General features: G+C 34.4%; 1 protein-coding gene across 1 annotated transcript; it reads right to left on the bottom strand.

Moving 5' to 3' along the window:
• Nucleotides 1-8123: 8123 nt before the first annotated feature.
• LOC107021389 (glucomannan 4-beta-mannosyltransferase 2-like) lies at nucleotides 8124-12192 on the bottom strand. Its single transcript, XM_015222038.2, has 9 exons — nucleotides 11622-12192; nucleotides 11437-11535; nucleotides 10821-11073; nucleotides 9968-10078; nucleotides 9675-9811; nucleotides 9468-9581; nucleotides 9062-9261; nucleotides 8790-8987; nucleotides 8124-8677 (listed from the first exon to the last, which is right to left on the bottom strand). The coding sequence occupies exons 1-9, from the start codon at nucleotides 11949-11951 to the stop codon at nucleotides 8518-8520; spliced, it is 1602 nt and encodes a 533-aa protein (XP_015077524.1). The 5' UTR covers nucleotides 11952-12192; the 3' UTR covers nucleotides 8124-8517.
• Between the last annotated feature and the right edge of the window lie 345 nt (nucleotides 12193-12537).

Here is a 12537-nt window from a genome sequence, read left to right on the forward strand (position 1 = left end):
AAATAATTTTTTAGTTGTTAGTTGGGGGAATTTTGTGCATATAGTCTCCTCTTTAGCCATGTGGGGATCAGATTTGCCAATTTTTTCCATTGAGGTATAAGATATGATTATCAAATGTAGGATAGTTTCATATTGTGTTTTGTCGGAGATATTAGATAGTCTTTGAGACTATATATTCAATTTTTATACGTAACATAGTAATAAAATAAGTTATTTTATATATATAATAAAATAATTTAATTCAAAATAATTAGTTTCGAAATAACTTATTCCTAACTAGTCTTCCTATTCTTTTCTGTTTCTGACCTTTGTCAGATGAGAGTGGCCATGCATGTTACTTGTACCCAACAAGAGTTTTAGTAGGCATATATATGCATGTTATGCCAAAACCTTGCGTTTGGTCGTCAGGGTATGCACGTTGTGCTAAACCTTTGCGTTTGGCGCCGACGAGGGTCAGCTCGTTGAATTCAGAGTTTAAAATTTATAAATTTTTATATTAATTTTAAATTAATATGTAATAATAATCAAATTTACAATTAAATATATAAATATTTTTAGTAACCGGTCAAACCTATATAAACTACGTACAATTCTTAAGAATTAAACAATAAATAAATGATAATATAATGAATGAGCAAAAATAACAGAGAAAATATCATTATTACTCATACAGAGACGCAAATAAAAGAAACTTATCCAGGTCTACATCATTCTACCGACAAAGATATATCATCCTTTTGTACTCTTAGAAATAAAATAAAATTGTATTGTATTTTTGTTTCATTCCCACATTTTTCTCATCGTTACAAGTAAAAGCAAAATAAGTACTTCAAGTTTTCATTCAGTATTCGATATTTGAGTTGAAGTATAGTGATTGAATTTCTAAAGATGTTTTGTGGTTAAGGGTTTGTAGATATATCAAAAAGAATTATTAAATTAATATAAAAAAATACATACCACAAAACAAACATTAAAAACAAAGCAATTTCTATCGAAATTCATTCTATTAACAAAAATTAGAACCTAAAATCATTGTGATGGCCTAATATATTTTGCTTCAAGCGTGATAATGCTGACATATAAAAAGATAAAGCACCTTGTCTCAAATTACCACAAGACAAGCAATAATTTGAGGGTCCTATGATTTTCATGAATATTAGTACTAAAAATTTGTCTCCATCATCAATGTTTTGATTATAACTTTGGAAAGCGACGATTAAATTAAGAAAAACTTAATTCATGCGGCAATTTAAAATGATATTTATTTGAATGAATGACCGAGTTAGTCGAGTATATAATCTCAAAATGAGATCAGTAATTTAAAAATTCTGTATATTTTTCGATCGAGTTTGTTACACTGAAATTGTCTGATATGATTCTCTTTAGTGTGAGCTATTACATAGAAGCAGAATAAATTAGATGCACCTAAAAAATAGCGATTAACAACAACAAAAAATGAAGATTATTCAAGTACAAAGTTTTAATTAAAATATTACTAATATATGGAAAATACCAAGAAGTCCCACCATCATGAAAAAAAAAGTGAAGCGCTTTTGAGAATAAATTGTGTTTGAAGAAGGTGATTTTCTTGACCATGAAGCTTAATTAATGGAAGACTTCTAATTTATAGGTTATAATTAAACTTTAGCATATAATACAAATATATATATATATATATATAATTGGAAAATGATGCTAAAGTTTAGGGAAAAGACAATGAAACTTCATTGTGACCCCATTAGATAAAACAACACTACTAAAGTACTGTCTGCCGAAAGCATAAAATAATTACACTAATAAAGTAGCAGCCTATATATGACACATTGAGTTTGCTTATAGAAGTTTCCAAAATCTCAAAGATTCAACTGTTGTCAAACCAAAATCTTCTCTTTTTTTTACTACTTTGTGGTAGGACAATTTTACATTAAAATAACAACTTTTGATTCTTTATTCATTAAAGTTTTTAGCAAAAATTAAGATTCTACTCATGTGTTCATGAGAGTACTCTCTTGTTATAGAAGCAAAGTACATCAATATATTTATACATATTAGCTAGCTATGTTTCTTTTGAAAAATGCCTCAAGATAGACAACTAATTAAGCATTTTTCTTTTCACATTAACCAAAAATAAAAAATACTATAAATAAAGGAAAATGCAAAAGGTATTCTTAATTATAATTTCTATGGACTAAAATATACCTATAAAAAGAGATAATAATGAGGCCTTTTTTACAAGAAAAATGGTTCAAATTTGCTCTTGAAATTACAAAGTAATAGGCTAAAGTGCAGAAACTTCAACTCAAAGTTAAGGAAAAACTCTGTTTTTGCCCCAAGTGTGGCTCATTCATCACATATTGGTGAAACAGAATAGTGATAGAACTTATGAAGATGTTCAATTTCTACCAGAAAAAACTTAAGAGACAACAGTAACTTACTGAAGCTGACATATTTTATATAATACTTCTAGCTCCTGTATATGCACATCTGTGGATTCTTAATGATGCAATGAACCTCAAAAGAAAAGAATTGAAGCTAGAATGTGTTAAAATCCAAGGTGTACTGCATGAGCTTTGTTAATGATAGTGATAACTGCAGCTTTGTAGTGTTTGTTGGTGTTAGCAGCAGCACAAGTTTGTTAGATGCAAGTGGTGTGAGTTTGTTAGAATCTGTTAGTTAGTTACAATATGTACAGCAATGAGTTTGTTAGAGTTTGTTAATATGTACAGCATGTTTCATTCCATTTGTTAGTTAGAATAGTTAAATGGTAGTTAGTTGAAGTTGTTAATATAACATCTCTATATATAGGGAGATCATTTGTAATAGTTGGTAGTTTTTTACGATTTACAAGTTGAATACAATTCTCTTCTTCATCTTCTCTTCTCTTCTCTTCTCTTCATTTCATCCTTGAATCTGCCTAGATTCAACACCATCAATGGTGAGTTCATAGACTCACTTTTCTTCATGGTATCAGAGCAGGTTGATGCTGGATCGAGTGGAGTTTAGATCTCCTCTGATTCTCAAACTTGCAAGTTAAGATTTAGCTGGAAGAGTTTAGATCTCTTCCTTCAGAAAGTTGTTTTTCTCTTGAATCGATTGGCTGTGAAGCTTCTGTAAACCTTGTTTGAAGTTGTAAGCTAGGTAATGGCTGTGATGAAGATTGATCAAAGTGATCCTTTGTACATTGGACAATCAGATTCATCAGGAGCTGTACTAGTTCCCATCAAATTAACTGGTTCTGAGAACTATGGAATCTGGAGCAGATCCATGAGGATTGCTCTCTTAGGAAAAAGGAAGTATGGTTTTGTGACTGGCACTTGCACTAAGGCATTGTACAAAGATGAACTTCATGAACAGTGGGAAACATGTAATGCCATAGTCTTATCATGGTTGATGAACACTGTGAGTGAGGAACTTCTTAGTGGGATAGTCTATGCCACAACTGCATTTTCTGTTTGGAAAGATCTCAAGGAGAGGTTTGATAAGGTGAATCGAATGAGAGTTTATCAGTTGCACAAGGAGATAACCACACTTACACAAGGTACAGATTCTGTGTCTTGTTATTTCTCAAAACTTAAGACATTATGGAGTGAATATGATGCTGTGACACCACATCCTAGTTGCTCATGCCCACAGTCTAAGGAGTATGTGGATCATCTTCATGAATTGAGGCTAATTCAGTTTCTAAGTGGATTAAATGAATCTTATGATCAACCTCGTAGACAGATTTTGCTTAAAGGAATTACACCATCTCTAAACCAAGCATATGCAATGATCATAGAAGATGAAATACAACATTCAACACACACAGCCAGTACTAGTGATAAGTCAAGCTCAATGGTGATGAATGTAAGCAGGACTCAAGGGAAGGAAGTGTTTAAGGGTAAGAAATGTGATTACTGTCATTTTTCTGGACATACTAGAGATAATTGCTACAAACTAATTGGTTATCCAAGTGATTGGAAATTTAAGAAGAAGCTGGGATATAGCAGTAAGAATGGTGGTTCCAATGTTGGTTATGGAGGGGCTGGTTCTAATGCTGGTTATAAAGGTCCACATATAGCCAATAATGTAGCAGGTGACTTCAACACTGCCTATGATCAATCTCAGTTAGCTTCAACCAGTCAAGGTACAGGAAGTAGTGCAGAGAATGATACATGTTTAGCAAGAGCACAAGTGTTCACAGAGAAGGAATATAAACAAATCATGGAGATGCTGAACAAGGAAGAGCCAAAGAGAGTCAACATGACAGGTATTACAGCTTGTCTAATGTCAAATTCTTTCTCACAAGATTGGATCATAGATTCTGGTGCTACTCATCATGTTACTACACATAAACAGTCATTGCTCAAGAGTTATGAGTTGAATAAATCTCAGAAGAATCAGGTACATTTACCCACAGGGGATAGAGTAGATGTGGATCATATTGGTGAATTCACAATATTTGGAGATGAGGTTGTGAAAAATGTACTGCATGTACCAGATTTCAAATTCAATCTGTTGTCAGTATCCAAAATGACAAAGGAACTGTCTTGTTTTGTGTCATTTTATCCTGACTTCTGTGTTTTCCAGGACCTCTTCAATGGCAAGGTGAAGGGGATTGGTAAAGAGCAGGGAGGTTTATACATGTTCAAGAGTGGCTTGACATTGAATAAAGATAAGCAGCAAGTAATGGTGGCAGCAGGTACATCAAATCAAGATAATCAACTTTGGCATCAGAGGCTTGGACATCCTTCTCACATAGTCATGAAGCATCTAAAGTTGATCTCCAACAATAAAGATAATATAGTTAATAATTGTCCTGTTTGTCCATTAGCTAAACAAACAAGACAAGTATTTCCTAGTAGTAACTCTAGAGCTTCTACTATCTTTGATTTGGTTCATATGGATTTATGGGGACCATATAATACACCTACTTTGGACAAGAAGCATTATTTTTTAACTGTAGTTGATGATTACAGTAGATATGTTTGGATTTACTTGTTGCAATTGAAGTCTGAAACTGTTGTAGCCATAAAGTTGTTTCTCTCTATGATCAAGACTCAATTTGGTGCACATGTCAAGGTTGTGAGATCAGATAATGGTACTGAGTTCTTTAACTCTCAATGTATTAAACTATTCCAAGAACTGGGAATACTTCATCAAAGTAGTTGTTCATACACACCTCAACAAAATGGTGTAGTGGAAAGGAAGCATAGACAGATTCTCAACATAGCTAGAGCCATCAGATTTCAATCAAAGTTACCTATTAGATTTTGGGGATATTGTGTAAAGGCTGCTGTGTATTTGATGAACAGACTACCCTCTTCAAGTATTTCAAACAATAGTCCTTATGAACTTCTTTATTCCAAAACTCCAAAACTGGATCATTTAAAGGTGATAGGATGTTTATGCTATGCCACAGTGATGCCTAAGGGTGATAAATTTGCAGAAAGAGCTGTTCCTACTATACTGCTTGGATATTCAGAGCTACAAAAAGGTTATATACTGTTAGATATAAAGTCAAAAAGGTTTATGGTGAGCAGAGATGTAGTGTTCCATGAGACTGTGTTTCCTTTCTCAACAAAGGAATCATATACAGATGGATCAACAGATACATGTGGATCTCCATTGGATATTAGTGATAATCCTTTGACTGATTGTGATACTGAAGCTCATGATGACAATGCTGGAATAGCTACTGATAATGCAACTAAAGCTCATGATGACAATGATGGAATAGCTACTGATAATGCAGACTCAGAAGCTCATTATGATGATATTACTATTAATGATCCCATTGCTGCTGAAGTAGCTGAAGTGCCCACTACAAGTATTAGAAGAACTTCAAGGAAGATAACAGAACCAATTTGGATGAAGGATTACATAAAGGGAAAACAAAGCAGCACTAGGCATCCAATAGCCAATTCTCTTAACTATGACAAAATCACATCTGGTTACAAAGCATTTGTAACTAGATCCTCTGAGGACATTGAACCAAAATTCTTCCATCAAGCTGTTAAAGATGATAGATGGATTCAAGCTATGAAACAGGAGATAAAAGCTCTAGAGGAAAATAACACATGGTCGATAGTTGACTTACCTAAGGGAACACATACTGTGGGATCCAAGTGGATTTATAAAATCAAATACAAAGCAGATGGTCAAGTTGAAAGATTCAAGGCTAGATTGGTAGCTAAAGGATATAGTCAACAGGAAGGGCTAGACTATCATGACACTTTTTCACCAGTTGCAAAAATGGTGACAGTTAGATGTGTAATTGCCTTGGCTGTTTCAAAAGGATGGTCAATGTATCAAATGGATGTTTACAATGCTTTCCTTCAAGGTGATCTTGAGGAAGAAGTCTACATGGAAATGCCTGAAGGGTTCAGAAAACCAGGAGATAACAAAGTATGCAAGCTGCTTAAGTCTCTATATGGCCTTAAACAGGCATCTAGACAGTGGAACTTGAAGTTGTCTAATGCCTTAATAGCTGCTGGTTTCTCTCAGAGTGGATATGATTACTCATTATTCACCTTAAAGAAAGATGAAGACATTGTAGTTGTTCTTGTTTATGTTGATGACTTACTGATCACTAGAAGCAATATTCAAATGATCAATGAAGCAAAAGGGAATCTACACAAACAATTCAAGATGAAAGATCTTGGTGAACTCAGATTTTTTCTTGGCATTGAAGTGTTAAGATCAGCAGAGGGAGTGATCTTAAATCAAAGGAAGTATGTGCTAGAACTTGTCTCTGAAGCAGGCTTAACAGGTGCAAAACCTTCCATTACTCCCATTGAATCAAACCTCAGATTAACATCAGTAGAATATGATCAAGCAAATGGATATACTGAAGATGTTAAATTGCAAGATGTCACTGCATATCAAAGGGTGATAGGAAAACTTCTATATGTTACTATTACCAGGCCTGATGTTAGTTATGCAGTTCAAGTTTTAAGTCAGTTTATGCAAGCTCCCAAGAGATCACATTGGGATGCAGCAATGAGGGTCATTAAGTACCTAAAAGGAACAGTGGGCCAAGGCATATGGCTACAGTCTAAACCTGCTAATGAGTTGACATGTTGGTGTGATTCTGATTGGGCTGCATGTCCTAATACTAGGAGATCTATCACAGGGTATGTAGTTAAGTTTGGAGAATCACTTGTATCCTGGAAATCAAAGAAACAGCAGACTGTTTCCAGGAGTTCAGCTGAGGCTGAATATAGAAGCATGGCCTCAGCTGTATCTGAAGTTACTTGGTTGTTGGGGTTATTCACTGATCTAGGTGTGAGAATCCAAATGCCAATTCAAGTGTTCAGTGATAGTAAATCTGCAATACAACTTGCAGCAAATCCAGTCTTCCATGAGAGGACAAAACACATTGAAATTGATTGTCACTTTATTAGAGATAAGATCAAAGCCAAAGTTATTGATACAGTTCATGTCAATACTCAACAACAACTAGCAGACTTACTGACAAAGGGGTTGAGTCGAAGTCAACATTTGTATCTTTTAGGCAAGCTTGGTGTGCTTAACATTTTGCACCCTTCAGCTTGAGGGGGAATGTTAAAATCCAAGGTGTACTGCATGAGCTTTGTTAATGATAGTGATAACTGCAGCTTTGTAGTGTTTGTTGGTGTTAGCAGCAGCACAAGTTTGTTAGATGCAAGTGGTGTGAGTTTGTTAGAATCTGTTAGTTAGTTACAATATGTACAGCAATGAGTTTGTTAGAGTTTGTTAATATGTACAGCATGTTTCATTCCATTTGTTAGTTAGAATAGTTAAATGGTAGTTAGTTGAAGTTGTTAATATAACATCTCTATATATAGGGAGATCATTTGTAATAGTTGGTAGTTTTTTACGATTTACAAGTTGAATACAATTCTCTTCTTCATCTTCTCTTCTCTTCTCTTCTCTTCATTTCATCCTTGAATCTGCCTAGATTCAACACCATCAATGGTGAGTTCATAGACTCACTTTTCTTCATGGTATCAGAGCAGGTTGATGCTGGATCGAGTGGAGTTTAGATCTCCTCTGATTCTCAAACTTGCAAGTTAAGATTTAGCTGGAAGAGTTTAGATCTCTTCCTTCAGAAAGTTGTTTTTCTCTTGAATCGATTGGCTGTGAAGCTTCTGTAAACNGAATGACAAAAACTTGATTACAAGTTTCGTCCTTTTCGTAATATCCTGAGCTTTTGTCCCTCTTGAAAGACAGAGACAAAAGGAACAAGAACAGAAAGAAAACTGACTTGCAAGCTATAGAATTACAATGTCACACAATTAAAGAGCTTCAATAGAAGAAAAATACAATCTATCTACACTAATTCATCTGTTTTATCGTCTTCTTCTGTGTTCTGTGCTAATATAGACATCTCTTTGCTCTTCGCTCCTCTTTATCAGCACAGTATCTCTAAGAAAATTATCCGGAGATTTTGAGTTTGGCATCCTCTGAAAATGGTTGCACGAAAGCACTCAAAAATTTATTTTAGTGTACACGAGTCAATACAGGACGATTTTTTTTTTTTTGAAGTTTCTGCTATTACGAGGGGACGATGGTGCCAATGTAGCCAAATCCAGCAATTGTGAAAGTGATGACTTGGAGGAAGATGTAAAGGAAGTACTGGCTTTTCCCATAGAGGACATCATAGCATCCACAAAAGAAAAGGAAAACTGCGAATCCCAATTCTTGTGGAAGAATCCTGTACGATTAGACCAACCGATAATGCATGGTTAACAAACTGATGCAATATTCTAATGGTTCAATGATATCAAGAACATGCAAACAAAGCTTCATTCAAGAGAGTTTCTCACCTGTCTCCAAATAGAGATCCTCGGGGTTTTTTGGTTTGTTTTGTTTTTTCTTTGTTCTTGAGAGCATCACCTAATTTCTCCGTGACAACCCATTCATTAGCTCTTTTTGCTTCTAGCAAGCCGATAAATGTAGCCTTGGTTCGTTGGAAAGCCATCACATTCTCGAAGAGAATCCAGTAGAAGAGTAGATGAATTGACCTGTCAAATTACATAATCAAATTAGAAAACTTAGGGAGGAAAAATTTCAACCTTGTTAGGCATATTATATAGACCTTGGAGTTCCAACAGAATTCAATGTGGTGATAATGCAGGGGATGTAGATCGCACCCCATGTAGGGATTTCAACTTCAGGAACTAAAAGGCTCAACGGAAGAACAACACAGAAGAAGAAAAAAGTGACCATGTGAGCTATGATCTTCCGGACGAAGAAGAAGCTGTAGATCACATAAAACTTCTTCCAAATGTTTACTCTCTGCAAACACGAAAACGGAACAATTCAGATTCTTTATTCAAACAATTTTAGGGTCCAACTCTGATACCATGTAAAAAAATGAATCTTGGACCTAACTAAACCCCAAAAGCTGGCTCACAACGAGAGGATTGCTTAAGTCCATATTAGCTGACGAATTAACCTCATCCCACCCAATATGGGACTAACAACATTTCTACATTGCATACCTTATTCCTAACAATCTCCATAACCATTTTCCTGAACAAATTTGCAGGACCACACGACCAACGATGCTGCTGAAAGCGAAAGGCTTTGAATGTACTAGGTAGTTCACTTTTCACCTAGAGTTACAAAATTCAGTTTAGTAACAAGATAAATCTTCAAGTAAAAAAAGGCAAAAACAGAGTGGTTCTATGAGGAATTTTATCAAACACCTGGAGATCACCAAGATAAAGAAACTTCCAGCCTTTAAGACTAGCTCTAACTGCAAGGTCCATATCCTCTACAGTTGTTCTGTCTTTCCATCCACCAGCTTCATTAATTGCTGCTATTCTCCACACACCTCCTGTTCCTATAAAATTGAACAACTTTCACCGTCAGATTTCTTTATAACAATCGTTCTGTTACACATTCTTTTTTATATTACTATAGCAATAAAAATATATAACAAATAATAACATTGTTATAAAAAAGTGTGACATGTAATAGTACAAAAAATTTCACTTACCATTGAACCCAAAGAATGCATGAGTGGATGAACCCACTTCTTGCTCTACAGTGAAATGATAATCTAATGACATCTCTTGCATTCTTGTTAATAAGCACTCATTTGCATTCACTGTAATTAACAAAAGGATTAGCTCGGTTAATTACAAGTTACCACATAATTACTTTTTTCAACTCTAACAATATTCTAGTCACTTAAAATGAAATAAACATTTATATTCCACGTCATCGGATATCCTGGAAATATCATTTTCAGTTTAGAATTTTTAATTTATGTTGTATAATTAAATTTTACTAATGTACACATAATACAACATGTTGTTCGAATGGAAGTGTCGGCGAGAATTGTAGAGAGCAGAATAGCACATGTAGAAATGACAAATCTACCTTTTCACGAGCTGACAAAATGACAAACCTACCCCGGATATATAGCACTTCCTCGCCGGTAACTGCGGGGTTTATGACTCGGTCTCAACAAAGGGACAGGATAATAACGTCATTAGCAAATGTTGCTGACGCTACTGATATTTTAAAATAAATAAACCTCTGACAAAGTCTTCACAAAAATCTTTTTTAATTTCCCAATATTAATTCTGTTTAGGAAACTTTAATTCGGACTAATCATTAAAGATTGAAACTACTCATATCAAACATAACTTTAAGTTTGCATGAGATTTAAAGTTTCCCCAACGGGTCACGAATATGCGTAAGCATAAACGTACAGTAAAAGTAATTAGTAAGTAAACACCAACACTATGTGTAGTAAAGAGCACCGACACTTTGGTTTAGGAACATAATGTAATTTAATTAACTGACTAATGATTAGCTTAATGATGATTAAAATTTGAGCTTACCAAAACGCCAACGACCTTGAACGAGTGCAATTTCCGAGTTATGTACAAGAAAAGGGATAGCTCGCCGGAGAAAATCCGGTTCAGGCCGGAAATCAGCGTCGAAAATGACGACGTATTCGCAATCTTTAACATAATCACGTTTTAATCCTTCTTTAAGAGCTCCAGCTTTGTAACCTCCTCTGTTCTCTCTAATTTGGTATCTAATGTTAATCCCTTTGTTTGCCCACCTTAAGCATTCTTTCTCTACCAAATCCTTCAACAATTAATAAATAAATAAGTCATTAATTATTTATTCAAAGGTAAGGGAACCCATACTCATTTATTGAGTATATACTACATTAAGAAATTGGAGGAAAAATGTTGGTTGTGGTGGGTGAAAAATAAAATTTGTGTCATAAAAGCTTGGATATTCTTAATTAAACTATAATTAATTAATAAAATTTTTTTTGGTTTTCCAATGGGCGTTAAGTATTTGCTTTAGGTATAACTAATTCAATTTTGCGTTGCGCACGATTCCGACTAAAAATAAAGTGATTATATCCATTCTATCACCACTCGATAAAATGTATATGCTTATAGAGGTATAATAAAGAGTTTTCAACGAACTAATGGATACCTTAATGAGAGGATCAGTAGAATCATCAAGAACTTGAATGACAAGTCTATCAGATGGCCATGAAAGATTACATGCAGCTCCAATGGAGATCTTGTAAACCTGTCTCAAAACACCATAACTCAAATATTAGAACACTCTGTTTCTACAACTCAAAAACATAAAAACAGAGGAAGAGAAATTTAGACCTCTTTTTCATTGAACATGGGAATTTGAACAAGAACCATAGGAAAACCTTCATTTCCAATCTCCAAATCATCTCTCATTGGTTCCCAATTATACCTTTTATCCGGTTTTTTCATGAAGAGTTTAACAAGAACAATGACTATACCCATATAAAGCCTTTCAATGAAAAGCATAAGTTCCATAGCTAAACAAATGTACACAGCAGCCCTTAATAATGGAACAATTAATGGAGCTTTAATTAATTCCCACATTAACCCAATTTGGCCTGCTATATCTGCTGCTGTCCCCTGAAATGTCTCTGGAAACAGAGCATTTGTTGAAACCTCTGTCATTTTTTACTTTCTTTAGCTCAAAACAGAAACAAAATAGATATCTGTTTCAGCCAAAAAACAATACTCCTCTTATCTTTCTATGTTAAGATAGAAGAGGATTGATTCATAATGTAGAAGGAGAGAGAATATGTGTAATTTGTTGAGTGAGTAACTGAGAGTGGGAGAAGGGCCCCTGTTTTATAGGCAAATTTTGAGCTTATTTTAGACTCTTCTACAGTTCACTGAATTTTTTCAGTTTTTACCCTCTCCTAGTCTTTCTCTCTCTTTTTTTTTTTTTTAAAGTGGTTTTGTGATCTTTTATGTTAATTACCTTTTTTTGGGTCTCAATTTGTATCATCTTTTGATCGATCTCAATTTATATATCATCTTTTTTAATCGGGGGCATAAAATCTGAAAAATAAAGGAAAACTTTATTATATTTTATTAAAGGGATAATTATATATAATAACAAACTAATAACCTAAAATAAATGGAGTAGCTACTATTGGATTTAATTGTGCCCCATAACAAACGTTTGCCAAATTTTGTCAGTCGCCTCTCTCCCAAAACTCTCGCTCGTCACTCTCCCTCTGCTCACTTCTCTCGC

This window comes from Solanum pennellii, chromosome 6 (genome assembly GCF_001406875.1).
Source record: "Solanum pennellii chromosome 6, SPENNV200".
Taxonomy (NCBI): domain Eukaryota; kingdom Viridiplantae; phylum Streptophyta; class Magnoliopsida; order Solanales; family Solanaceae; genus Solanum; species Solanum pennellii.